The sequence below is a fragment of the Chelon labrosus genome (genome assembly GCF_963514085.1).
Source record: "Chelon labrosus genome assembly, chromosome: 12".
Classification (NCBI taxonomy): Eukaryota; Metazoa; Chordata; class Actinopteri; order Mugiliformes; family Mugilidae; genus Chelon; species Chelon labrosus.
Genome location: NC_140345.1, coordinates 13,305,241 through 13,331,131, shown reverse-complemented (window position 1 = coordinate 13,331,131; position 25,891 = coordinate 13,305,241). Strand labels below are relative to the sequence as shown.

At 44.0% G+C, this 25,891-nt stretch overlaps 1 protein-coding gene across 2 annotated transcripts; it reads left to right on the top strand.

Moving 5' to 3' along the window:
• Window positions 1–266: 266 nt before the first annotated feature.
• On the top strand, window positions 267–24,552 carry kmt2bb (lysine (K)-specific methyltransferase 2Bb). 2 transcript variants are annotated; one of them, XM_084556196.1, is made up of 36 exons: window positions 267–575; window positions 2,143–2,221; window positions 2,337–5,972; window positions 6,081–6,253; window positions 6,379–6,489; window positions 6,682–6,868; window positions 7,215–7,446; window positions 7,531–7,598; window positions 7,687–7,944; window positions 8,238–8,344; window positions 8,728–8,853; window positions 9,398–9,511; window positions 9,659–9,805; window positions 9,889–9,981; window positions 10,070–10,187; window positions 10,279–10,392; window positions 10,537–10,721; window positions 10,944–11,045; window positions 11,525–11,635; window positions 11,728–11,804; window positions 11,899–12,116; window positions 12,214–12,317; window positions 12,448–12,585; window positions 12,815–12,973; window positions 13,085–13,202; window positions 13,298–13,376; window positions 13,470–13,630; window positions 13,738–13,905; window positions 14,021–17,003; window positions 17,545–17,642; window positions 17,830–17,967; window positions 18,154–18,406; window positions 18,502–18,609; window positions 18,723–18,806; window positions 22,866–22,995; window positions 23,088–24,552. In XM_084556196.1, the coding sequence occupies exons 1-36, from the start codon at window positions 270–272 to the stop codon at window positions 23,361–23,363; spliced, it is 11,559 nt and encodes a 3,852-aa protein (XP_084412322.1). In that variant the 5' UTR covers window positions 267–269; the 3' UTR covers window positions 23,364–24,552. The 2 variants fall into 2 exon arrangements, with proteins under 2 accessions (XP_084412322.1, XP_084412321.1); XM_084556195.1 differs by having other exon boundaries at window positions 267–599.
• Window positions 24,553–25,891: the final 1,339 nt, after the last annotated feature.

The following is a 25,891-nucleotide window of genomic DNA, read 5'->3' as shown; positions in this document are numbered from 1 at the left end:
AAATTATTAGTGAAGGACGTTTTGTTTTAAAAGTGGTATCAAAATAAATGCATTTTATTAGTCAATTCTGACTAATATTTAATTGGAATAGAAACGTAAAGTGTTTAAATTTGTGAATGAAGATTTGACGCGTACAACCACCACGAGCCTCACCGAAAAACTCCCTTTCCCTTGCACCATTGCGGCTCCCCCCCCCCCCTCCCATCTCGCGCCTTCCCTCTTGTCTCTCCTCGAACTGCTAGCCGTCGGTGTGTGTTGTTGTTGAAGCAATGATGGCGGCAGCGGGATGCGGATCAGCAACCGCGGCTGCCGTAGGAGGCCAAGGTGGAACCGCTACGGCCAGAGGTCGTTTCCCCGGTCGGCCTTGGTCATCACGCAGTCGTTTGCGCTCTGAGAAGCGATGGCAACTCGGGCGATCAGGCTTAGAAGCTGATGATGTGACTAACGGAGGGCCAAGGCCCGCAAACCTGGTTCTATCGTTAAACGAAGACCAGTCTCACATACGCTTACTTGGAATAGAGGCAAGCCACAAGAGCCTTGGTCAGGCTGGATACAGCTCTAGTGGGAGTGAAGAGGTGAGGTCCCAAACCGACTCAGGAGTTAGTATCTTTATTTCATTTTCGCACATTTTGCGTGATTGTTAATGTGTGCGAATGAGTGCTGTCCTCGGCAGTGTGACTGGTTAGTGCCATGGAGAAAATGTCAACATCCCTTTGCTAGGCTAACGTTAACTTTAGCTTCAAGCTAATATTACATGCTAACTAACGCTAGCACAGTGCAGCTTTCCATTACATTTACTAAACAGTCCTAACACAAAATACACCACTTGAACAAGTGGCAAAGCTGTGCAAGTTACTTTAGCACTGTTCCATTAGTTTTCTTCGTGTAGGTTAAAATATTGGAAGATTACAGCACGAGTAACCTTAGGTGATATGTTTAAAAGCCAGTGACTGATAGTGCCAATTTGTAAACGGGGATGGTTATTATATCATCTATGGGCCGCTCGTTATCGGGCCAGAGTAGCAGTTAGCTAGCTGAGTGCGAACACAAAGAACGGGAGGGCTAGCGGCTCCGTGCCCTGCACAGCGGCTAACTGCTAACACTTCTGTTTTCATACGCTGGGCAGATATGCTTAGCTAACGTTAGTTCAGAAAGACACAATTACACGTCGCACTGGGTTGTACGCGCCCAGGCGAGATCGCCGCGGTGCAAACTCTCACGTTGCTTAGGTTTAATTTCAGCTAATTAGCTTTTCTGCAGTTAGAAGTGAGTTTGAGTGTGTTCTGGAGAACGGGGTAGCTAGCCGCAAGCTAATGCTACTAACACGACAGGTTTAAATGGTGGTGGCCAAGTGTGCCAAAGCTAATTGCACTCTTGTTAAAACTGAAAGTTGTCTGTGGCCAGGCAGTAATTCGTTCTGGTCGACCTGTTTGTAGGCTTTCGGATTTCTATTGCGAGTATGAGGGATATATGCAGTACTTGAAGGGACTCGTAACTACAGACCCACATTGACCTGCAGTTTTCTATAACGTTAGTGTAGGTGTTCATGCTAACTCATTCATGTGCTTCTTGTCTAGTTCTCATCTTGCATGCGGAGGCAAATAATTCAGATCACATATAACGCCATAATGAATGAGTTTTTGAACTAGATGCACGTTAGTTATTGGTTGTTACTAATGCATAACATGTTAATGTCTTATTTATGACAACACAAAGGCAATGGATGGAAATAGTTGGTGTGAATGTGGAAAGATGGAAACAGTCATAAATGTTAATCATGTAATTTATTTTTCCCCCCACAGTTTTGTTATTATTTTTAGACATGGCTTTCCCCTGAATATGCTAAGATACACATACGCTGTTTTTTTTTTTTTTTTTTTTAGGTGCGTTGTTAAAATCAACATTATACTGGACATTGATTCAGTCTTTATTATGAACATATGAAATCAAAATAAAATCATATGTAATCAAAATAAAATAATTAAGAGTGTGCCTCTATCTATCTGTTATTTGGTCTGTGCAGGGCAATTAATGCTAATGACCAGACATTTTAGTTTTACTTTTTTGCTTAAAACCGCTTAACCATAAACAGAGTAATGTTAAGTGTCGTAGAGTATTAATCACTGGGTTTGACTATTCAAGGGTGATGACTTCAGAGGATTTGAAGCTGAGAGAAAAGGCTCTAAAGGACCCGTGTTGTCTCAGCACAATTCTTCCAAAGGTAAAGAAAGCATTACTGCATCACGTGACATATTTGGTGTCATTACGAACGTTGCACTGGTTAACATTTGCAGCAGTGGATTTTGTAGTATTGAAGATTTGCTTTGTTTTTATAGGTGATGCTGTCAATACAAAATCTAAACGAAAAAGCGAGAAGGTACCGCTTAAAGCGCCAGCGGCGGAGGCAGCTATCCTTTCCGATCCTGTTAAAGATGAAAAATCGTCGGACGAAATGCACGACATATCTCTTGAAGCAAAGCCTGCGAAGGATTGCAGGAAAGGTTCGAAAGGGAAGAACACAATGGATCGACAGTCCACCAAAAGCAAATCTTCATCCGCAGCACCAAGGATTACTATAAAGTTGGTGGCCAAAAAGAAAATAAAAACCGTAAAGGAGCCTCAGAAAAAATCTGCCAAGAAGCTGAAGATAAAAGAAATCGAGGATCAGCCGAAAGCTGAGGACATTCAGGGTGACCAGATTTTAAGTGCGCACGTCAAATTAAAAACGGAGCCGCATGTGGATAAACATGGCACAGACGATAGAGGAGGGGGGACTGCACCTGCGAGAAGACGTGGGAGGTCTGCTTTAAAGACGGCAGAGTCTGTATGTGAAACCAGCGGCAAAGTTGTGGTCGATGACCACATATCAAAAGAAAAAGAATCAGCCGATGGGCTTGACACTGTAAAGAGGGGCAGGACTGTGGAGCCGAAAGTGAATGCAAAGAAATTAAAGCATAAGGAAACTGTTGCAAGTCAGGGTTCTGCAGTTAATAAACTAGTGACTCGTAGGAGCAATAGAGTCACCATCCCCCCTTCAAAAACCGTCTTGGACAGTGCTACTGAAGCAGAAAGTCTGAGTAAAAGCGATACTGTTTTGGCAGAGTCCAAGATAGAAGTTTCACAAGCAGCCGAAGGAAAACCGTTGGCGGGAAATAACAAAAGAAGGCAAAGCAGGCGGCTAAATAAAGATGTTAAAGTGCCAGAAGACCGAGGTCTGTCATCCACCGGAGCTGATGCAGACATACAACCCAGTGACAGTTTGCCTTTGAAAAACGAGGAAATGAGGGTCCCGAGCTTAAAGTTAATAAAAATCAAAAACCCCAAATATGAGGCAAAGGCCAGTGGAAAGAATTCATCTCGAAAGAAAAAACGGAGAAAATTTATCTGGACATTAACATTGGTGAAGGGAGCGAGTCAGACAGCAGGCACTGAAACGACTGTCAAAGTAACAGCAGACGCGGAGAGTGAGGTGGATCCGCCCGCTGTTTGTGACACAGGTGTGAACGAAAGTATAACAGAGAAACTGCATAACACGGCCCCACAAGAGAGTGAAAGCACAGACAGTAATGAGAAGGATACCCAAAACCAGGCGGACGTGCTGCTGGAAGAAGAGTCCGCTCCGCAGGTGGAAGCTGATGTTGAGCACGTAACTGAAACGTCTCCACCAGAAATCGCAAAAACAGAGTGCGAGAAAGTTGTCCCCCCTCTTCAGATTAAAAAAGTTTCTTCTCCTGGTAAACATAGAGGCTCTAAGCCGTCCTTTTCAATCCAGCAGGTGAGCCCCGGTTCTGAAAAGAAAGAGGATGTCTTGAAAGAACCAAGCGAAGTTAATAATGAGGAAAACTCATTATGTGTGGACACTGAAGTCACACCAGCCAGGAGGCTAAGGAGGAGGACATCCAGCATTGAGTCGCCGCAAGCAAAGTCTGTCAGCCAGAAGCCAGTGACCCCTCAGAAACGGAGGGTTAGAACAAGTCCACAGGATGGGGCCACACCGCTGGTGCACGTTGAAGATTCTTCTCAGGTTTCAACTGAAGATTCCAGTTCACAAGTTCTTCCCGAAATCGTTTGTCAAGTTACAGCTGAGGAGCCGTTGGAGGTCACCAATGTAAACTCCTCTGAAGTTCTTGACAAGGATACCTCAAAGACTGCGGACGTCCCCTCCCAGGTGCCAGTCGAAGCTTCTCCACAGAAGATGGAGAATGAGGTAGAACCACACACTGAAGAGGCCAAACCATCGCCTGTGCCTTCCAAACCTAGAAGATGTAGGAATAACAAACTAGGGAAAAAGAAGTCTGCGCAACGGAAGAAGGCTGGTGTTTCTCTTTTTGATTTTCCAATTGCTTCTCCCGTTGTTTCTCCTGTTGTTCCTCCCGAAGCTGTTGTCAGCACAGAGCTACTTACAGACGATCCTCCCAACACAGAGTCTGTTCTAAAGGAAAATACTCAACCTTTGGCGTTAGAGGTGAGCCTGCCAGACACAAAAGATTGCACTCAACCGGAGACCAAACAGGACACTGTGTCAGTGGAAGAAGAGCAGATACTGCCGCCAGTAAAAGAAGAAACGGACATTCAGTTAATTGATAGTCAACAGAGTTTGGTGCCAGAGAGTCAACAAAGTTTGGTGTCAGAAAGTCAACAGAGTTTGGTGTCAGAAAGTCAACAAAGCTCGGTGTCGGAAAGCCAACCAAGCAATCCGAAACGTTCAAAGAAATCGCTCAAAAAGCTAAAGAAGAAACGTAAAAATTTAATTGGGCAGCGTCAGAAACACAGGCACAGGAGCAGAGATGGGAAGTTTGCGCCCCTAAAGTTTTCTGAAAGTGAGGAAATAGTTGACGGAGATGGTGACATTTCCACCCCGCTCGCAGATGCCACACCGACCCTAAGCCCCAAACTTATCGGAATACATAAAAAGTACAAAAAGAGTCAGTCGGGTCTTCAGTTTATTGGATCCAAAGGGCCAAAACCACAAGCTAAAATAATTTCTACGCTGATAGAATTGGGACTTGACAAAGACAGTTTGAAGCAGGAAGAAACTGACACGTCAGTTGATGGGGGGCAGGCGGATGTTGTGGACCCTCAGCCCGGTAAGTCCAAATTTGTAAAAAACATCAAGCACTTCATTATGCCCGTTGTCAGTGCCAGGTCCTCACGAGTGATCAAGACCCCGCAGAGGTTCATGGATGACGCTGGGATGTCTGTGTTGCCTCGAAGAAACTCCCCGAAGAAGGGCTTACAGCTGGGCTTGCAAATACGTCCGGTAAAGAGGCGAGACGAAGGGGCAGACAGAGCAATATCCCCCATCCTGCCGATTGATGAGGAGGACATACTGAGTGAAGCTCAGCTGGATGTCGATCTGTTTTCAGCTCAGGACCTAGACGACAGCCTTGACATAGCTGACAGCCTGTTCTCTGAGAGGAAAAGTGGGAAAAATGAAAAGAGGAGGTCCCTTCTAAAGAACACTAGCTTCAAGTGGCACATGCCAGAAGAGTCCAGCGAGGACGCGTATGCACTGGACGACACTCCAGAGGACAAATGTGATGATCTGTTTTTATCCATGCCAGTTGACAAGCCCCCAGAATTATCTGCTGACCTCCTGGATGTCCAGAAAAAGAAAAGCTGTCCGAAGTTCAGTAAGCAAGCGGCTCACCTCAAGATTTTTCAAAAGTTAAAGAAGCCTCACATGGGACTTGCCAAAAGCAAAGCTCCAGCGGAGATGGATAGCGTGAGTAAAGCTCTTCAGCCTCCTGTTGATTTGGCTGAAGGACTCGACGATGAGGCCATGAGCATCAGCCTCAGGCAACGGAGCACAAGCACAGAGAAGGACAAGTCCAAGCTCAAGATAGAGGACCTCGACTCTCCTGGAGTGGTGAGGAAAGTGTCCGTGTGTGTGAGGACTATGAACTCCAAGTCCCTTGCATTTCAGCGAGGCGAGGATTCAGCCAGAAAAGACACTATCCTGCTCAAGTCCGGTAAGAAAAAGATTAAAAACACTAAACCATCATTCTTTTTTTTTTTTTATAATGCTGTGAAAAAAAGACAATGACCAGAGTTTGGCTTATATTCCTTAACATCCACAGGAGCAGAGCAGAACTCGGTCCCAGGTGAAGGCGACTGTCTTGGGTCCATGGGAAAGGGAGCGTCGCAAAGAGCGCGCCTCACTGGTGCAAATAAAAGAATGTTCAATCTCCTCAGGAAAGCCAAGGTCCAGCTTATTAAAATCGACCAGCAGAAACAGCTGAAGTCATCGGGGGTAAGGACACGATCGCAGGAATCTTTTTTGTAAACTGTCAACTTAAATTGAATGTGTTATAAAAGAAAAAAAAAACTAATTCTCGGTTCATACTGATGCCTTGTTTTTGCCGGTTCACTCTGTAGCTGTTAGCTGGAGCCAGGTCTCAAGATGTGACCTCTAAAAGACAAAGGAGGAAGCAGAGGGTGCAGCGGGATTCTGATGTTCCAGTCAAGACAGAGACGCCTCAAGGACAAGTAAGTGTCCAAAATCAATAGGCTCCAGGGGGGGTAACATCAATCCCAGTAATAATCTTGATTCCGTCTCAGGTTTTAAATCTTGTCAAAAGGAGAACATTTGAAACTGGTGATTTTAAATTGAGGGTGATTTAAAAAAAAAAAGAGCCGCCTGCTAATTCCAGCCACGTAACATAGATTATTTGTCCTCAGCCGCAGCTCATCTCCCCACTGTGCCAGGAGTTTCGCAGAGCGGGAGGTCCTCGCATCAAGCACGTGTGCCGTGCTGCGTCTGTGGTGCTCGGGCAGCCTCGAGCTGTGGTGCCAGATGACATCCCCAGACTTAGCGCCTTGCCGCTTCACGAACGATCTGGCATTTCCCCGACGGCTGTCACTAAAGGTAGATGTGACGTGATTGACAAACCTATCTCCGTTGGCTCTCTTGAAGTGTGCTCTCGTAAAATCCTGGTGGCAGAATTAGGTGTTGGTGACGGTGATGGTTTGAGCTTATCAGTCCAGGCAGGGGATGGAGTAGTTTGTGAAGCAGCTTGATTGTTGTGATTGAAAGTGTTTCATGTTTATTGTAGAAGATCAATCAGTAATTGATTATTAACTATGTCACTACTATTTGTATCAAGTCTACTGCTATTTTGATGTGTCTGCGAATGCATTTGGACGTGGTGCTTAAATAAGCGTAACTCTTGCGAGATGTAAATCGAGTCCCTGATCTATCTTGGTTGTCGCAGATGTTGGATCTCCGTCAGAATCAGACAGTCCCGGGCTGTCCGACCTAAAGGTCGCAAAGGTCAAGAAGCCGCCAAACTTTGTGAAACGGAAGGGACTCGGGCCGTTTGGATACCGCTCGCGTAGATGCGGAGTGTGCAAAGGCTGCAACCACGAGGAAGACTGCGGCAAGTGCATGAACTGCCTCGACAAGCCCAAGTTCGGTGGTCCAAACACCAAGCGGCAGTGCTGCGTGTAAGTTTACTTAATCATTGGTTGTAGCAATAAAGCACAGAGCGTTGTTCACAAGTAATCATTCTGTTTTCTTTTTGCCAAAAGGTACAAGAGATGCGATCAGATTGAGGAGAGGAAAGCACGCAGGCTGAGTGGAAGAACGGCACCCAAAGGTGAATTCTCATTCCAGCATGCACTCCCGTCTCGGTGCCGTGATATTACACAAGTCTTAGAATCACCGCTGTTGTTTTTCCCTCCAAGGTTCCTCTAAGCGACGGCGATCTTCTCTCAGCGGGGGTCATTCAAGTAACGATGAAGGGAACGAGGGTGCCGGGGACTCGCCATCCGGTCTCCCGGGTGACGACCACAGTCCGTCTGTCAGGAAGCAGCCGAAGCGCGTCGTGAAACCCCGTGTCTATTTTGACCTGGTGGACTATGACTCAGATCTCGATGATAAAGCTCTCTCAAGCTCCGCCTCTCCAGCGAGGAGAAGGGGAGCGGGAAGTCGCTTCAGTCAAGGTACATAAATGCTCAGAGATCACGTTTTATAGATAATAAGTATCTGAAATAAGACGTGCCTTTATTGATCCGGTAGTGACGGGCAGCAGAACCACCTGATAGCCCAGCGTAGTGGAAGTGTGTTTCTGTGGTGACTTTTAACTTACATTACATCCTCTTCTCTTTCACTGGCTCCACATCCTCCAGTTCAGTCCCCTCCGCTTGGCTGAAGAATTTACACTTTAAACTTAAATGCTTGTAAGTTTACTTGTGATATGGCTCTTATATTTTTTTTTTCCCTCTGTCCTCCAAAGACTTTGTGTCTCTGGATGGATTCCTTGGAGACATTTCAGACGATGAAGTCAGGCATCGGAAGTCCAGTTCACATCGCGTACCATCGGTCCGACGGAAACCTGAGAAGGTGGGTAATACAGTTCAGACCTGATGCTGATCCAGACCACGCTGCTTGTGTTTGATTTACGCTGTCAGACCCGTTAGTCTGTCGACGGCTGGCAAACGACAATGAGCAGAATTTCTGCTGTCCAGTTTTGGCACGCTGCGGGCGCACCATGCGTCACTGAGCATGACAGCATCTGAGGAGGAGCGGAAACTTCTGCAAAAGTCAGCTGCTGATGTTGCCTCAAGTCATGATAAAGTCGTCCTTTATGGTCTCGATTGCACTGATTTGTGTTATGTCCTCATGCAAATCCTGTGAGAAATCCATGGAAACAAGTTAAAAACAACCATGTCTGTCATTTAAGTGTGTCCCTTACTGCCCACATCTAAACTACGGTTATCTCCTAGGTTCTCCCGTCTCAGGGTTCTTTGGAGCAAACTCCTCCCAGTGTCCTGGCCGCCCTGGCTCATGGATTTGAGCAGCGAGATGTTGAGTCTTCTAAACCTACTCATAAAATCAGGGTTGACTTCAAGGTTGGTCTTTTCGTTTTTTTTAATACAGGTTATGACATTTATTGTGACACAAGCACACTTTTTATATTTCTGTGTACGTTCGAGAGGTACAATAGGTACAAATACAGCTATGTGACGGCTATAAAACACAGAAGATGTAGTAACATGTAGTAATGCATACTATATGTGATAATGCAACTCACCCTTTTACATACGTATTTTTGCACAGTTCATTAATCATTGACCCACTGCCCATCCAAACCAATTTGTCTCATTAATATGGTAACACTACTATAAAGTAGGAGGCTGAGTTTAAATAAATAAACATTTAAAGCAAAGGGAAATGGCGACAGGTATTTCCACAATAGCCCGATCACTAGGTGACATCTCAGCCACTTGACCAGAGAATCTGATGTGCCTGCAGATAAAACTGCAGCCAAGGCATCGTTAAACCCCCACCAGTCACAAATTTCTTTGTTTGGCTGTTGCTTAACAGACACAGGATAATCATGGTAACTGCTGTGAGCGGTCTTTTCTTATCTGTTTATTGTGTCTCATCTTTCAGGAGGACTGTACTTTGGAGAACGTCTGGAATATGGGTGGCTTAAGTATCTTGACCTCTGCACCGCTGATGCCACCCTATGTCTGCTTCCTTTGTGCCAGTAAAGGGCAACACGAGGTCAGTGTTCAATAATCTCTTGTTTTGTTCATTGAAAGATTTGAACTGTTGCTTTGCCCTGTTACCACCTTTAAGCCCTTTAATACTTAAACATGTAAAACTGTACCAAACAGATAATGAGAAGTCTTTGTGAATTTCTTTTGACAGATGCTCTATTGCCAAGTATGCTGTGAACCCTTCCACCAGTTTTGCCTTGAACCAGCGGAGCGCCCGACAGAGGAGAATAAAGAGAACTGGTGCTGTCGACGCTGCAAGTTTTGCCACGTGTGTGGCAGGAAAAACAAACTGTCAAAGGTACATGGAGCTACTTTGAGCGCATTTTCTCGTCCGTAACGTAGTTTAGTCTTTAGGCATCACATCTTTCCTGTCTCCCTCAGCCTTTACTGGAGTGTGAAAGGTGCCAGAACTGTTATCATGCTTCCTGTTTGGGATCCAACTATCCAAAACAAAACAAGAAGAAGAAAGCCTGGGTAGGTTTGTTGGAAAACGTAAACTGACAGAATAACAGTATGATACAGACATCTGATTTCTCGTACTAATGTCACATCTTTTGTGCAGGTTTGTATGACATGCATCAGGTGTAAAAGTTGCGGTGTTACACCAGGGAAGAGTTGGGACACTGAGTGGAACCATGATAAAGGACTCTGTCCAGATTGTTCAAAACTCTATGAACAGGGTGAGGAAACACTTGACGACCTGTCAGCTCCGTAAACTTCCAAAATTACTGATGTTGAGGCTGAACTTTTCTGAATACGTCTTTCTTTTAGGTAACTACTGTCCAATCTGCTTCAAGTGCTATGAGGACAATGACTATGATAGTCAGATGATGCAGTGTGGCACCTGTAACCACTGGGTACATGCCAAGTGTGAGGATCTAACAGGTGATTGTTGGTCTTTGGTGTTGAGAATGAAAGCCAGTAGTAGTAGTAGTATAGTAGTATTAGTAGTAGTAGTAGTAGAAGTTAGTATGCATATAAAGCCCTGCTTCACACACTACATCTTTTTTCCTTTTAAAATGATTCCAGACGAGCTGTACGAGATCCTGTCCAGCTTGCCAGAGAGCGTAGTGTATTCGTGTCGACCCTGCAGTGTGACCCAGCCCAGTGCCTGGAGAGAGCTGCTCTACATAGAGCTCAGGGCCGGGGTTGAGAAGGTGCTGGCTTGCTTGCTTTCCTCCACCCTCACCCAGCACCTTGTTACTTGCTCACAGGTAAGAGAATGAAATGTAAATGTGGCAAATAAAAGAATGAACTGCAGCTTTATACTTTTCTCCGTACTGCAGATTGCTGTGCCCTGAAAGATGTTGAGTTAGTGTTAGAGCGCTTGTAAAATTTAAACATAATTAAATGTGACTGGAGCTGTTTACTGGAATTTGTAATTAATGAAATCTATTAAACGAAGCATGATATGTATGTGTTGGTTTTTGTTGCAGTGTGAAAAGTCTGTGGACTCGGACAGCGGAGTCGAAGGACGACCGGCCTGTGACCTCCGAGCTGTGGGGAAGAAGTTTGACAAAGGCCTTTATACTACATTGGTGAGTGCATGGCCTCTCATTTAAAGCCAACAGTTGGATATTACATTCTAAATTTGACATACTTTAAAGACAGGACAACAGAAAATGCAGATAAAGGATATTCATAGTGAGATTTCTGTAATAAATCTGTTCCTCGACAAACAAAGCCCAGATTTGATAAAAAGAGGAGTTGCACAAAGTCCTGTGTGACACATTGAGAAACACAGACTGACAAAACTAGAGATTCCTGCACACATCTACTCACTTACTAAAACTCCTACTGTCACTGACTTTCAAAATAAAATAACAGAAATGTTACTTCTGACTTATTTATTGTCATTTTAGTTTTTACAATAAGGCTCTTGCTCCTGCTTCCACTTTAACATATAGTATTGCAGTATGGTGGTCTTATGGTGTATGTTAGGAATGCATCAAGCCTGTACAGCAACCCGTGAAAACCACAAGCTCAAACTCATACGTAGAAAACTATTGTTTTTCAGAAAATGTTCCATGAGGATGTGGTTCAGGTGGTGCGAAAGAGGCTCGAGCAAGAGGAAGATCTTCCAGAGGAGCGGAGACCCACGGCCCTGGCCCGCTCCTACTACCTAAAGGTGCAGTATGACCAAAGGGGTTACTCTGAATTGTCTCTGAACATTTTTGTTTGGTTTGCATTTATGATTGACTGAATACCTTTTCTGTTTAGCTCCTTGAGGAGGTATTTAATTGGTTCAACAGCCAAGATCCAAAGGTGTGGAACCCGTGTACCAAAGACTTGCCTCCGTGAGTAATGAAATATTCCATCGTATGTACACTGTCCTGTTTTTCTATAGCATCGTAATTAATCAGCTGTTGAACGCTGTCATTCTTTCTTCAGGGGGATGCTGTCCAATGCTGTTCATCCTCCTACAATAGAGCATGTTTACGCTCAGTGGCAGGAGAGGGAGGAGCTCTCCTCCAGGGCTCCGCTGAGACTCCTGCAGGAGGAGAATGGACAGAGCCTGGATATAAAGGAGGAGGAGGCAGTTTCTCCGATGTCCGGGGAGCCAATAAGCCGGAACCACTTCAAAACTAGCAGGGCTGTCAGATTCAAAGGTAATGCTGTTTAGAAGGTTATTCGTAATGTATTTTTTTTTTTTTATTGTGTGTCGTGTTTGGGATTGCAAGTGTTCACTTTTCTAAATTTACATAGGGAAAAGGGGCCGGCTTTCAAAAGCTGATCTAGACACTGGATGGTCTAAAGATGACGAGAGACAGTGCTCTTTGTGCCAAAAATATGGAGACCTCAAACCGAACGTAAGTAAACCATTAAACATGAAAAAGAAAAATTATTCTTCAGATTTTGAAAACTCAGTTCACTGCTTGTAAATACTGCACATACAGCTTATATTACAATTGTTTTGTGTGTGTGTATGTTGTTTCACAGGAAGCAGGCAGGTTACTGTACTTGGGTCAGAATGAATGGGCACACGTCAACTGCTGTCTGTGGTCTGCAGAGGTGTTTGAAGAGGACAATGGCTCTTTGCTACATGTGCACAGTGCTGTCACTAGAGGGCGTTTGATGGTCAGTTGCTAATCATCCTGATGAAATGTTGTTTAGGTAGAAATTTTAGCTATGTCCGTTATATCGTTATATGTCCGTTATGTCCCAACCAATACTGATATTGACATTTGAGTGTTCAGATAACAATAGGTCAGTCTGACTCTTTTCTTTACACTATACACACTCTTATAATTTCCTTTTCATTATGTTTAACTCAAACTTCACATTTTACTCTTCCCATTCTCATTAGCGATGTGAACGCTGCAACCAGACGGGTGCCACAGTGGGCTGCTGCCTGACATCTTGTCAAAGCAACTACCACTTCATGTGTGCTCGATCGCGCCAGTGTGTGTTCCAGGACGATAAAAAAGTCTATTGCTACAAACACCAACACCTCATCAGTGGCAGGGTAAATTCTGCTCTTCCAACTTGTCTCGTACCGAAAGCTGTAACGGTTAATAAGTTTAGAACTAAACAAAATCTAAGCAAAACTGCTTCTTTATCTCCTTTTTTTGAACAGATGATAACTGGTCAAGAATTTGAAGTAAACCGTAGGGTATATGTGGATTTTGAGGGCATCAGCCTCCGCAGAAAGTTCTTGACTGGGCTGGAACCAGAACTGATCAACGTGATGATTGGTACGTCCGTTTTATAAGTTTTTCTTTTTTTGGTCGCTTGTTTCTCTCCTTACTGACATGTGAAACTAATTGGTGTCCACTTCGTCACTACACAGGTTCCTTACAGATCGACAAGCTGGGCGTGTTAACAGAACTTTCAGCTGGCAAAGGAAAGCTGTTTCCTGTGGGTTTTCAGTAAGTAATAACATTTTATTATTCTTGAATGGGTAAGTCGCATTTGCAACATGGAAAAGCACTGGGAACAAAATTTGCTTTTCTTTCCGAAAGGTGTTCTCGCTGGTACTGGAGCACGGTTAACCCATTGCGGCGGTGCAAATACACATGTACAATCCGGGAGGTCCGGCCCATTGTCCCAGAGAAGCCTGTTGAGGAGATGCCTGACCAAGGGGACAACCATACCATTGCTCACAGCCCCTGTCCGTTACCTGGTGCGTTTTTTACTCACAGGAAAACGAAACTACTTCAGAATGTTATTTACTCTACATTAACTGATAAAGATATTATATTTTCATAAAACATTTGGTTGAATCTTCAGAAACTGAAGCCCCGGAGGCTGACATGCCAGAAGCCCAACCCCCAGCTGAAGAACCCTTCGTTCCAGCTCCTCCCCCGAAGTCAGATCACAGCACAAGGCCAAAGATTCCCCCCTATCCCCAACCCAGAAGACCCGCTGGAGGGATGTCCCGCCCTCTGCCATCTCCAGGTAAAATAAACCGTAACATTTTTTTGTAAATGATTATTTCACTTCACTAACAAACTAAATGCAAATCCATTCAAAAGCACAAGTCTCAAGTTGCTGATTAATATTTTCGTCTCAGGCGTAATCCAGGTGAAACCTCACCACATACTGACCGTAAGTGATCTGGAAGAGACTCGTAGAGTTCGCCGCCACAGCCCTCACTCGCAGACAACGGGACTACGCAGTCACATGTCCCCCCCTCCGCTGGCACCTCTGCCCGGACCAATTACCCTCCGTGCTGGAAAATCTCCCCTTCCTACCTCCCCGCTGTTTCCACTTGGTGCAACAGACCTGATAAATTCTCCATCACCCCGCCCAGTTGGAGGTAGAAGTGCTTCCTCAGTCCGATGCCCTGGGAATACAGGAACCCACTGTGCCTCATCGTTCTTCCCTCAGTCTCCCTGGCAAGATAATGCTGTAAATCTGCCATTCTCTTCATCCATACAAAATTTACCCAGAACTCGTTTGTCATTTGACCTGAGCCAGCCAGACTCAGTCGAGGTGCCGCACAACTTCCTAGCTTCGCCGGAGCCTGAAGATGTCTCTCCAGCAAATGGTACTTCACCCCAGGAGGATTTAGACCAGCAGAAGGATGAAGAAGAGTTTCCCTACAATTCCTTCCACAAGGATGCCAGCATAAGTCTAGGGCAAGAAATGCGGACAGAACTTGAGATTGAAGAAACTCTCCTGAATGAAGGGGAGGAAATGAACTGTGGGGGTCAGATAGTGGTGGAGGGCGATGATCAGGAGGAATTTTGGGGAAGAGCCCAAGAGGTACACAAGAGGAAGACCCTTGTTGCCAATCTGCCGCGGCCTGCAGCCTCAGCCAGGGATGACTTGGGAAGCACGTCCTCTGATGATGATATGGAGCACTATTTTGACTTTTCAAGGACAATAGTCAGCTGCCCTGGAGCTAAAGATCATTCCAAGTCTCCCTCCTCCCCTTCCTCCCGACCTATGGCTCAGCTGGATGGAGTTGATGATGGCACAGAGAGTGATGCAAGTATAGCAACCAATGATGATGCTCAGAAAACGGATCAAACTCGGATACAAGCCAAAAACCTAAATAATAAAAATGCCCCTGACCCCGAAACCACAGTCGCCGCACAGGCCCCCAAACCATCAACCAATGATAAGCAAACAAACTCTATATCAGATGCCAGAAAAGGTTCCGACACTCCTTCAGTGGATCAGGAGACGGCGCTTTCTACTCCAGTTGACGGCACTCTGCCTAACTTGCTCACAAAGGTACCTGAGACGCCCTGTTCAGAGGGGTTATCGGTGGGTTCCAGTTTAGGGCTGACCCCTGAAACGCCTCTTGCTCTTGAGGGAAGTGACACAAGCCCTTTGCTTCCTCTGCTACAAGACGCACCACCTAATACCCAGCACCCGGAAACCGGTAGAGCCTCAACCTCAGAGCCAGGCAGCAGCTGCGTTAAATCATCAACTGAGGCCTCTAATGTGACGATGAACCACGTAACACCTAACTCGGTGCAGCCCTCACTAGCAGATTGTGCCGATAACGGTCAGGGCCCGTTGCTGGGTCTGCTGCAGCCCTCCCCTTTAACGTCTACAGATGTGCAAATCCCCTCTCAAGGCCTGGACTCCCTCCAGATGTATTCCTGTTTACCAGGTTTCAGTCAGCCTCCTCTAACAAGTATCACACTTCAGCCAGTGACAGCCACACAAGAGTCAACAGCCTTCCCCTCCGTGGAGCCTTCGTCCACTAAACTAACAACTCTAAGTCCTGTTGGAGATCTACCGCAACCACTGCTCAATGTAACCCCTCAAAATGATCCTGTGCTATCAGGTACGTTAGGCACGGTAGCAACTTGTGGTACTGTTTCTGTACCTTTGTACTCCACACAAACACAGCCATTGGGTTCCACGGCCGTCACCATTGTTTCTTCTTCAGCTTCAATATCGTGTCTCACCGGACTATCAACGCACTGTTCGGCTGTTTCAGCTCCAGTACAAACCACCTCGGCCCCTGTCATCTTAAATGGTTTCAGCTCTTCATCTGTGCAGAAGGAAGCGACATCTGGTCACACAATCTCCATCAACTTCACCACACCCAGACCAGCTATAGAACCTCAGCCAGTTTTGCCCCAGGCGTTACCTGGTCACGCCATTCTTACTGTTAAAGAGGTCGGAGGTCCAAACGTAGATCCCACACCACACGTCCTGCTGGTGAACCGCCTAGGACAGATCTTTGTAAAAAACCCAGAAAGCAACACTTTCCAGCTTCCCACTCCCAACTCCCCTTCCTATAACTGTGTCACTCAGATTGCCAGCCTTTTGCAGAGCAACGCGCTCTCGGCCACACTGGCAGCTGCTGGTAATATGACAGCTCCGCCACCCGGGGGCACCATTGCGGCAGCTGTTCCTCCGTCAGTCACTCCTGCAGTTCAGAATGCAACCACAGTTACACAGCTGCTCACTCACAATAGCAACGGTGCAGTGGCATCGGTTAATGTAAAAAAATCGAGGAAGAACACGAAAGCGTCAAAAGAGGAAGCCGCCCCAGAGATGAGGAAACCAAAGAAGAAGAAAGAGTCCGGTGGATCCAAAAAATCCAAAACATCCAAGTCCTCGGGTCAGCCTGCCCCGTCAACTGAGAAACATCCCATGACTCCTGCTGAAAGTGCCCAAGCAATTATCAATCAGGCAATGGCAAGCAACTACACTCCCAAGTGGGGTGGACTTCGGACACTGAGCCCTTCCTCGCTAGTTTTGCCACCTGGCCTTTTAATCGAACCGGAGGCTCCGGTGTCGCCTCCCTCTCCGTCACCAGCATTGACGCCAGCTCCAGCGCCCCGCCCTCGCACCCACGTCCGCATGAAAAGAGTGTCTTCCCTGTCAGACCGAATTGTCACAAAGAAGTCCAAAGTTGACTTCCTGCAGCCAGAGCCCATCAGTGAGAAGGAGGAGTGTCGCAAACCAGCCTTTCCAAGCATCTCCAGCAGGGCCTCAGGAGTCCGCATCAAGACCCCGACAGTGAAAGGAGTATTGAATCTGGACGAGTTAAAGGAGGAACACCTAAGTGATTCTGATAGCTCAGGGTGAGTTCTTACAGATATTACAAAAAGACACACTGTTATTATCTTGCTGATTATTGTAGAAATCAAATGTCCAACTGAGACAACTGCTTGTTCCCTGAGTGGCATCTTTAAATTGCTTCTTCTGCAGAGCAAATGTAAAAACCCTATAGACAATCCTTCTCCTATTGTTTGTAGTGATGTTGTTATGCTTGAGAAACGATAACCAATATTCCAAATAACTGCAAATCTGTCACCAAGATTTGCAGTCTTATTTTTTCATACCATTGGCAAATTGCATCATTTTCGCAGTAATTACTGTTAAACTTCAACAGTAACCTCACTGTCAAATGAGTTGCATGCTTTTTGAATTTATTACACTGTTAACATCAGCTCACCAGATGTGGGTTCTGCAGAGTTGTAGACACAGACAGTGTCTGTTTTACATCTAATGTCATATATGGAATAATCAGATGTTGAGAAACAGACATTCCCACATGTGAAATAAATGAGTTCATGTCAAAAATATGTTTTTAAAAAGCTATTGCACTCTTCATTTTTCCAGATCGGAGCTTTGGAATTTAATGTCTCAGGGTGAACAAGGCAAACAGCATTGGGAACCAGTGGGACACAACACCTTGACCGACTGGAAGAAATACTCTGGTAAATTAAAACAGCATTGTTTTAATCACTTCTGTTAATTGAAATGATTTGAGTACGACAATGTCTGCCTTTATGATATGACGTTACCTAATCAATGGGTCTGTGCTTCGGCGCTGTTTGAGTTTGCCATAAATACAGCCATAACTTTTTAGGAACACTGTGAAAGATGGGTCGTATGTTTTGTTAGGTGCTGCTTCTACCTCAGATGATGAACCAACAACACCCGATGAAGACGAGGGATGTCCTTCTAACAGAGACCAGCCACACTTGAAATTTGAGATAACCAGCGATGATGGTTTCAGTGTAGAAGCAGACAGCATTGAGGGTAAGGATAATATTTAATTAGTAAAACTTTTTCTACGAGTCCAGTTGCCTTTCTTTAACGTTTTAGATGCACCGTGACCTTTCCAGATTCTTCCTTCAGAGGCCTGAAACCATATTAAAAAAAAACAACAAGTTTCTTCGTATGATAATCGTCCAAATGACACGGACTTCCCACTTCTCTCTTCAGTGGCTTGGAAAGCAGTCATAGACGGGGTGCAAGAAGCAAGAGCAATTGCGAGGTTGAGGCCGCTGACGTTTCAGAGAGTCACTGGCGCCCGTATGGTGGGTTTGGTCCATGACTCAGTGGCGTTCTTGCTGGAGCAGCTTCAAGGAGCTCACCGCTGCCAACGGCACACTTTCCGTTTCTTCAAGCAGTTCAGCCAGGAGGACGATCTGCCCGTCAATCCGAGTGGCTGTGCCCGCTCTGAGCTCTACATTAGGTACAGGATGTTTACTAGCCACTGTTACTGGCAATTGTGATTTAGAAGAAGACAATACTCATCTAGACTTGATATCATTCTCTCTGTTCTAACAGGAAGTCTACATTTGACATCTTCAACTTCCTGGCCTCTCAGCACAGACAGCTTCCTGACATTGGGCTGTATGACGATGAGGAAGATGAGGTTCTTTTGAAGTCCACAAGGTCAGCCTACTGTCATCAATAACCCCCTCCGTTGTTTACGCCATTTGTTTTTACTACAAAGCAACACACCGCTGTGGGCGTTTCAAGGATTTCATTTCTCTTCTTTGCCTTAGGCGGGCTACTAGTTTGGAACTGCCCATGGCCATGCGCTTCAGACATCTGGAAAGGACATCCAAGGAGGCTGTAGGAGTGTACAGGTCAGTTTGTAAAATAATCAGAATTCTACACAAGGTTGAACATGTTAGAAGTTGTGTATACAGAATCGTCAGTTGCCCCATCAGACGTTTTGCACGTCACAGTTTAAAGAACTGAGGTGTGATAGGCAAGTAAATAAGATTTTTTTTCCATTCAGTGCTAGCATTTATGGTAAGTTACGAGGGCAGCAGCAGTTGTAGTATTATGGAACAACTTTATTCAACTGGCGCGTTTCGGCTTGTGACCTTCATCAGGGTACAGTGGCAAAAATCACCTAAAGTCATGTTTAATGGAAACATGACATTTAACTTCCTGTTGCCTGTAACGAATCAAAACATCTAAAGGTGCATTTGTTCAAGTGAAATGCTCAAGGGCTTGATCTTTATTCATCTCTTAACTGGTGCTGATGGATGTTTGTCATGTTACTTGGACATTTTAGTCAGAGGGCCAGTTTAACAGCATTGCAAACTACGTCCTCCAGAATGATCACACAGTTGAATTATCACCTTTGAAACTGAACATTATTAAAGTCATGGTGGGGGATTTAGTGCAGGAGTGTTGATGTTTCGGTACGGGAGTCTCGCCTGATTTGCTGCTGCAAAGCTAACACGTTGAGACGTTTTTTCCAGACCTAGCAGTCGAAATAATTCATGCTAGCAGCCGTGTGTGTGGCTGTTCTTAGTCATTTTTTAAAATACCGATATTTGTCATTGGACTGTTTTCATCATGGATTTCGTGGACTGGAGTCGTAGCATGCCAACATTTACTGACTCAACACAAATTGCAGCTCTGGGTAATGGGTGTGTCATTATCTTTGCATGTATTGAGTCATTGACTAAAGTAGTGTATACACTTTTTGCCAAGTTTCAAACTTGTCATTTTGTGTATGTACAGTACTATATTATCCGCCTCCATATCTTCAACAAACATTAAGAAATGCTGCCAAACATTTTCTAGTCTAGACCCGGATTGCGCATCTGATCATCTCCAGGTGTTGGGTCTTTCCATTTCGATAATATCAGCCTCCGAGCCAGGGAGCAGAAAGCCAACACAGTTCTTTCCCACATCTCAAGATGGGAGCCCATCTGGGCTACATCAAAAAGCGAAATGAAAGGAGATGGCGCAAACCGTTTCCCGAAAATCCCGAAAAAGGTCTCGACGATGGACCGCCAGAAAGTGCAAAGCTTCAGACATGCCCAGAACATGTGTAAGAGAGTGGCTTTATCCCATCCACATCGAACACAAGTGGGGCGTATGTCAGCTTTGATCTTAGAGAGTCTAACTTTTTTCTATATTTTTTGATACCTTAAAGAATAAGAATTGTTTGCAAACTGCATCCTGACCTGAAAAAAACCCAAATCTTTTCCTTTGGTCATGTGTGACATCTCAGTGTGATAATTACCGTATTTTCCGGACTATAAGCCGCACCAGCTAAATTTTGGGGAAACTACAGATTGTTCCATATATAAGCCGCACCCGACTCTATAAGCCGCTGGTGTTGTAATGTTTAATTAGCCTACCGTAAGGGTTTCTTCTACCACGGAGGGGATTGTCGGGACAGAAATGACTGTTTGGAAACGCAAAGCGTCCCATTTATTTACATTTGAGAAACACAATAAATCTTTCAATCAATCAATCAAACAAACGATCAAACTTCCACATCTTTGACATTAAACAGCATTCGTGCAGTGCACAAATAATACAACGGTGCGCTCCTAGCGCACTTCCTGCAGTCATAGTACCGTAGTAGTGCCGTATAACAAAAAACAAAGCTTACAACGCTTGACGAGGCAATAACGTTAAATGGCTAAATTTAATTCGTTTTTAAAAGTGCTTGCCTGTAACACGGCAGCAAAAGTGCAGTAACCCGGCTGCTCAACAAAATAACCAGCATCTTTTTCGAAAACAGCCAACACAGCAGTAAAGGTGCAGTAACACGGCCGTTTACTGTATCAAAATAACCAGCCTACTATACCAGAAAAGTCAGTTCTTAATCCTCGTGTCATCGTCTATGACATGGTAGTGCGCCCCTGGTGACCGTTAGCTGTAAGAATCCATAATTCGTTGTATAAGCCGCAGGGACAAAAGTAGCGGCTTATAGTCCGGAAATTACGGTACTCATGGGAATATACAATTTATGCAATCAGCTGTGAAGAAAGGAGGAGGAAGGAGAAAGGTTGCATGAAAAGGATTTTTTTTATATCTGTTGCGAAAGCAGATAGAGTACACCAGGGGTTGCGTTAACCGAATATTTTCCGTCATTGACCAATTTATTATTTTTTTTTAAATATGACAGAAAAATCTGAAGGCCATCTACACTAGCAGTCCTGTATGGACAAGACATGTCGGCAGCCGAAACTTTTATTTATTTTTTTGTTACCATTTAAAGTAAATACTGTTCTGAAAAAAGTACTTAAAGTTGATGAAAATGAAATGCTATTGAATATGTCTTTATTATCATTATAAAAAATTAAAGTGACGGGTAGTGTATCTATCCACACTATTGCTGACCAAAGTAGTTCAAATACACACATAACCCACAAAGCCACAGCCCTTAACCCATTTAGGCCTAAATACTCTTCTGTAAACCCCCTCTCAAAACCTGAGGTTTTTCAAAATATGTCAACGCTTACTAAAACCTTAGTTTCTCAGGCTCTGTAGCAGATAAAAACATGAGATAAAAAGCATTTGAGAGCTTACTTCTTTGGCTTTCAACTTGACTGACTTGCTAGGGCAAAATCTTCAAATGCATTTTTAAAAAAAATCAATAAACACCAAACATTTTTAAAATTTTGAAAATCAGTAAAGATCTATTTTTCCAATTACTTCGTCAATATCACTTCCTTCACTTGAGTCAGCCATGACGGATCGCTAGCACGGTGTTTAAAATTTTCGACCAAAACATACTCCACGTGTAGGCTTATTTCGACCAATCACAAAGCGTTTTATTAGTCACATGAGTTTAAAAAAAATCCCTAAGCATCTCTGTCACTCACCCCAAGAATATTTCAGCCAATCACAGTGCATATAATTGGCCATGTGCCTCGAAAAAGACGACAACGCTCAAAATGACACAGACGCGTTTGCCGGCCTTAGTGGTAACTACGCATAGATGCGTGATCCGGTCTTAAAGGTAAACACGCACAGATGCGTGATCCGGTCTCAATGGGTTAAAGGGGAGGTAGAGGACCTCATACAGTTGGGCTATGGGTGTTGAGAAAGTCTTGCAAGACTTTTTTTTTTTTTTTTTCTCAAAGATATTGCAAGAGCGCACAACAAGATTAATCCACGTGCGAGGGAGATCCAAAGTATGATTGTGCTGTCAGGTTTGTAGCGCTCGACAGCACCGTCAGGTTGAAGGTTGACTGAAGAAAATATGACGACAAAGAAGAGCTGCACAAAAATCAGAGCCATAGGCAAGATGTAAAAGTAGAGGTAAAATGCCACAAGTCACTGAAACGACTGAAACAACGTACATTTTAGCTTTAAGTAAAATAATTTTGAAAAGGAAATCGCGTAAGAGAATTGATATCAGACCAAATCAGGACCCTGTGAATCGGAACTGAATCGATTCAGGATACCAGCAGCGATACTCACCCCTGGTTGGTTGAAACTGGTGCCCATTTTGAAATACTTCCTGCAACTAAGAATGTTTTAAGCGTGTCTTAATCTGCTGATTATTTAACCGTTTGATTCTTTGGTTTGTAAAAAAAAAAAAAAATTGGAAAATATCCAGAGATGCCACCATAATCACCCAGAGGGACACCTTCACAATGCGTGTTGTCCAATCAGAAGTGCAAACTTTAACATTATTAAAACAAATAAGAGGCAAAATTCACATTTTTGAAGATAAAACCAATAAATGTTTTTTTCACATGATGTTTTGTTCCCTACGAAATTGAAACAACGTACATACAAGTGGTTTGTTTTTAAGAAGAACATGCGTCAACATCCAAAGGTCACACACACCAATCTAGTCGCCACAGCAGTTGTTTTTCATCAGTATTTTGGTTTCTAGGTAGTTGTGGGTTCACCAGTACACATGTGTATGTGTGTTGTAGGTCTGCAATCCACGGGCGTGGACTTTTCTGCAAGAGGAACATCGAAGCGGGGGAGATGGTTATCGAATACGCAGGCATCGTCATTCGCTCAGTGCTCACTGACAAAAGGGAGAAGTACTACGACGGCAAGGTTTGTTGACCTTTCAAACGATACCCAGTTAAAGTTTAAGTGAAAGGTTATAGAATAGAACGTACAAACAGATTTTGTTTTTGGCTTCCCAGGGTATTGGCTGCTACATGTTCCGAATCGATGACTTTGACGTGGTGGATGCAACTATGCACGGCAACGCGGCGAGGTTCATCAACCACTCCTGTGAACCCAACTGCTACTCCCGGGTGATCAACGTGGAAGGTCGGAAGCACATCGTCATCTTTGCCCTCAGAAAGATCTATAGGGGGGAGGAACTGACGTATGACTACAAGTTTCCTATTGAAGACGCCAGCAACAAACTCAACTGTAACTGTGGGGCCCGGCGATGCCGTCGTTTCCTCAACTGAGAGATCCCACGTATGATAAGCGGAGGATCGTGTTTACTAGTAAGCCTTAACGTAAGGTGGCACTGGATTGGGCTTGGGGAGTCTGCAGGGGAATTAGCCACTATGAGACTGGCCACGAATGAGTGACTGGAGGAAGTGATATTTGGGCATGGAGGAGAACCAGCACAGAAAAATCATTGAAAAGTTCCTCGCCTCACATATGCCCTCCATTTACTTCTGCTTTCATAGAAGAGTTCAGAAGTATGCAAGGCACAGCAGTGTCATCACAGCGGTTATTGTCGTAGAGGAAGTGGTTATGATGCTCACAAGAACCGGACATTTATAGCGAATGTTTAAAATGAGGGGAGTTCCTGGATCTGTTTGGATGAACGGAATTTCTGAAACACACACACACCAAGCCTTATCTGTTTGAGTCATTGCTGAAAACCTATAGCTAAGCTTTGAGAGATTCCTTATATGTTTTATCATTCGTTTCTGGGGGGGGGGGCGGGGGGGTATGTCTGTCTGTAGTACACTCGTAATCATGATCGCTCCATCCTCTAGTGACGGGAACATTGTAACCCCATCTGTGCCGTGGTGAAGTCAGTCCTTGAGCCATACATTCACCCCTTAACATTTATTTGTGTGTTTTATCTTGCGTTCAACTCTTTTTTTTTTCTTTTTTTTTTTGGACTTCCTTGTTGTGGATAACAGAACAGCCATGGTGCTAAGCTTTGAAAGCTTTGTTTGGACTAAAATGTCTTTTGCGAATCAGGAATTGTTTAGCTGTTTATTCACCCTGCTGAGATCATGTACCTTAAATTTATGCACTCAAAAGCGGTTCTCTCGACAACATTGGAACATTAAGTGGCTTCTATGTTTCATACTTAACTTCACAGGTCTGCTGTGGATCACCTACTCTCTTCCTGTCGGGTTTAAAATAGATCGATGGTTTCAGTCAGTCACATAGTGTCATAGTTGTAAAGATTGAAACGTGTCTTGGAGGCATGTTCTTGTTCTTGATGTATAGTGTATGTAGCAAACACTACCCAAGCCAAAAGTGAAGATTTGTGGTGAATATCAGTTTTTTAAAATGTATATTTTATTACTCTCATGGCAGATTTTCATTACCTATTGCAATAAGACTTCGCTGCCCTACAGTTGCACATAAATAACCATAAAAAAAAAACAAAAAACAAAAACATACAAATTATCTTTGTGAAACCTGCTACAGTTTCTCGTAATCAGGGAGAGCACTGGTATAAAAGCATTGCTACTGAGTGTGTACATTCAGCTCCGGGCTGCGCCAGGCCTGTGGAGGACACGGTGCACGGACTTTCTGGGTGTCGCGGAGAGACAAGAAAAAAAAAAAAAAGGTTGTCCGGACGTGGAGCTGACGGAAAGCATTCAGCACCTTTAAAATAATGTTTAATGTTGTTGTAAGTTGATGTTCAGTGCCGTCATTGATGAAGCTAACTGAATCCACACACTGTTCCAATCGGTAGTTATATTTATTCATGTTTTGATTTCTATTTTTAATAGTAAAAAGGTTGTGCTGTGTATAATTGGTGGCGGTCTAGTGTATGAGGAGATTTTTTTCCCCCCCCGTTTGTAATTATTATTTTTTTTTTCTTAATTTTATTTTGTTTACAAATCATGTCCTTTTGTTTCACTAATTTACTTGAATTCTTTTTCGTTTGAGGCGGTTGTGTCTTGCATTTAAGCCTTTCGTGACAGAAATAGTTCTAAAGCAGGTATTTTTAAAGAGACGTTTTTATTTAGCTTTTCGTTACGGTAGATTTCCTAGAATCGGCCACAGGAGTAAAGTGAGCACTGTTCGTCTACTCAAGCCCGTGATCATCTTTCCTTTCGCCCGTTTTCCTTTTAAGCTTAGTAGAGCATATTTACATCGTATTTTGTCGTTATCTTAATCCCGTTTTTTTTTTTCTCCCCCCCCCCCCCCCCATGCATGTCCAATCACTGGGATGGAGCCCAGATTAGCTTGTGTCAATCACCTAGCTGACAACAAGAGCAGAGTCACTCCCAACTCCTTGCAAGGATTCTACCTCAGCTGTTTAGACAGATGTTTGGGAATACTGATGCAAAAAGAGAGGATGATGATTTAAGAATAGCTTGGTTTTAATATCCTGGTGTGTGAGTACGTGTGTGTGTGTGTGTGTGTACTGTATGTGAGCGTGTTTGTCATTGTGTGTGTGTGTGTGCGCGCGCGTGTAATGAAGGATGCAAAGCACTAGTCGAAACCTGAAGTTATCGTGACCATCTCTCCCAGAATCTGTTAAGAAAGCTGTATGTTATATATACACACATATATATATATAAATATATATAGGGTTATTTTAAAGTGTAAAAGACATAAAAATGAAAATTTATGTGTTTAAATTTACGTCTTTGTTACCATGTACAAATAAACCCTAAGTTTGTAAATATTTGTATACATATTTCTAAACCTGTTAATTTTTCTATGCACTTTTTTTATTTATAATGTTATTTGCTTAATAAAGATGTTAAGATGTTTGAACAAACTTCAT

What these genes read in the sequence shown, in the direction of transcription:
- kmt2bb (XM_084556195.1), top strand. Translation starts at nt 270, where the DNA reads ATGATGGCGGCAGCGGGATGCGGATCAGCAACCGCGGCTGCCGTAGGA. An exon ending in AAATCAGGGTTGACTTCAAG is followed by an intron (nt 8,854 to 9,397) that starts GTTGGTCTTTTC and finishes CTCATCTTTCAG; the next exon opens with GAGGACTGTACTTTGGAGAA. An exon ending in AAGGCCTTTATACTACATTG is followed by an intron (nt 11,046 to 11,524) that starts GTGAGTGCATGG and finishes ATTGTTTTTCAG; the next exon opens with AAAATGTTCCATGAGGATGT.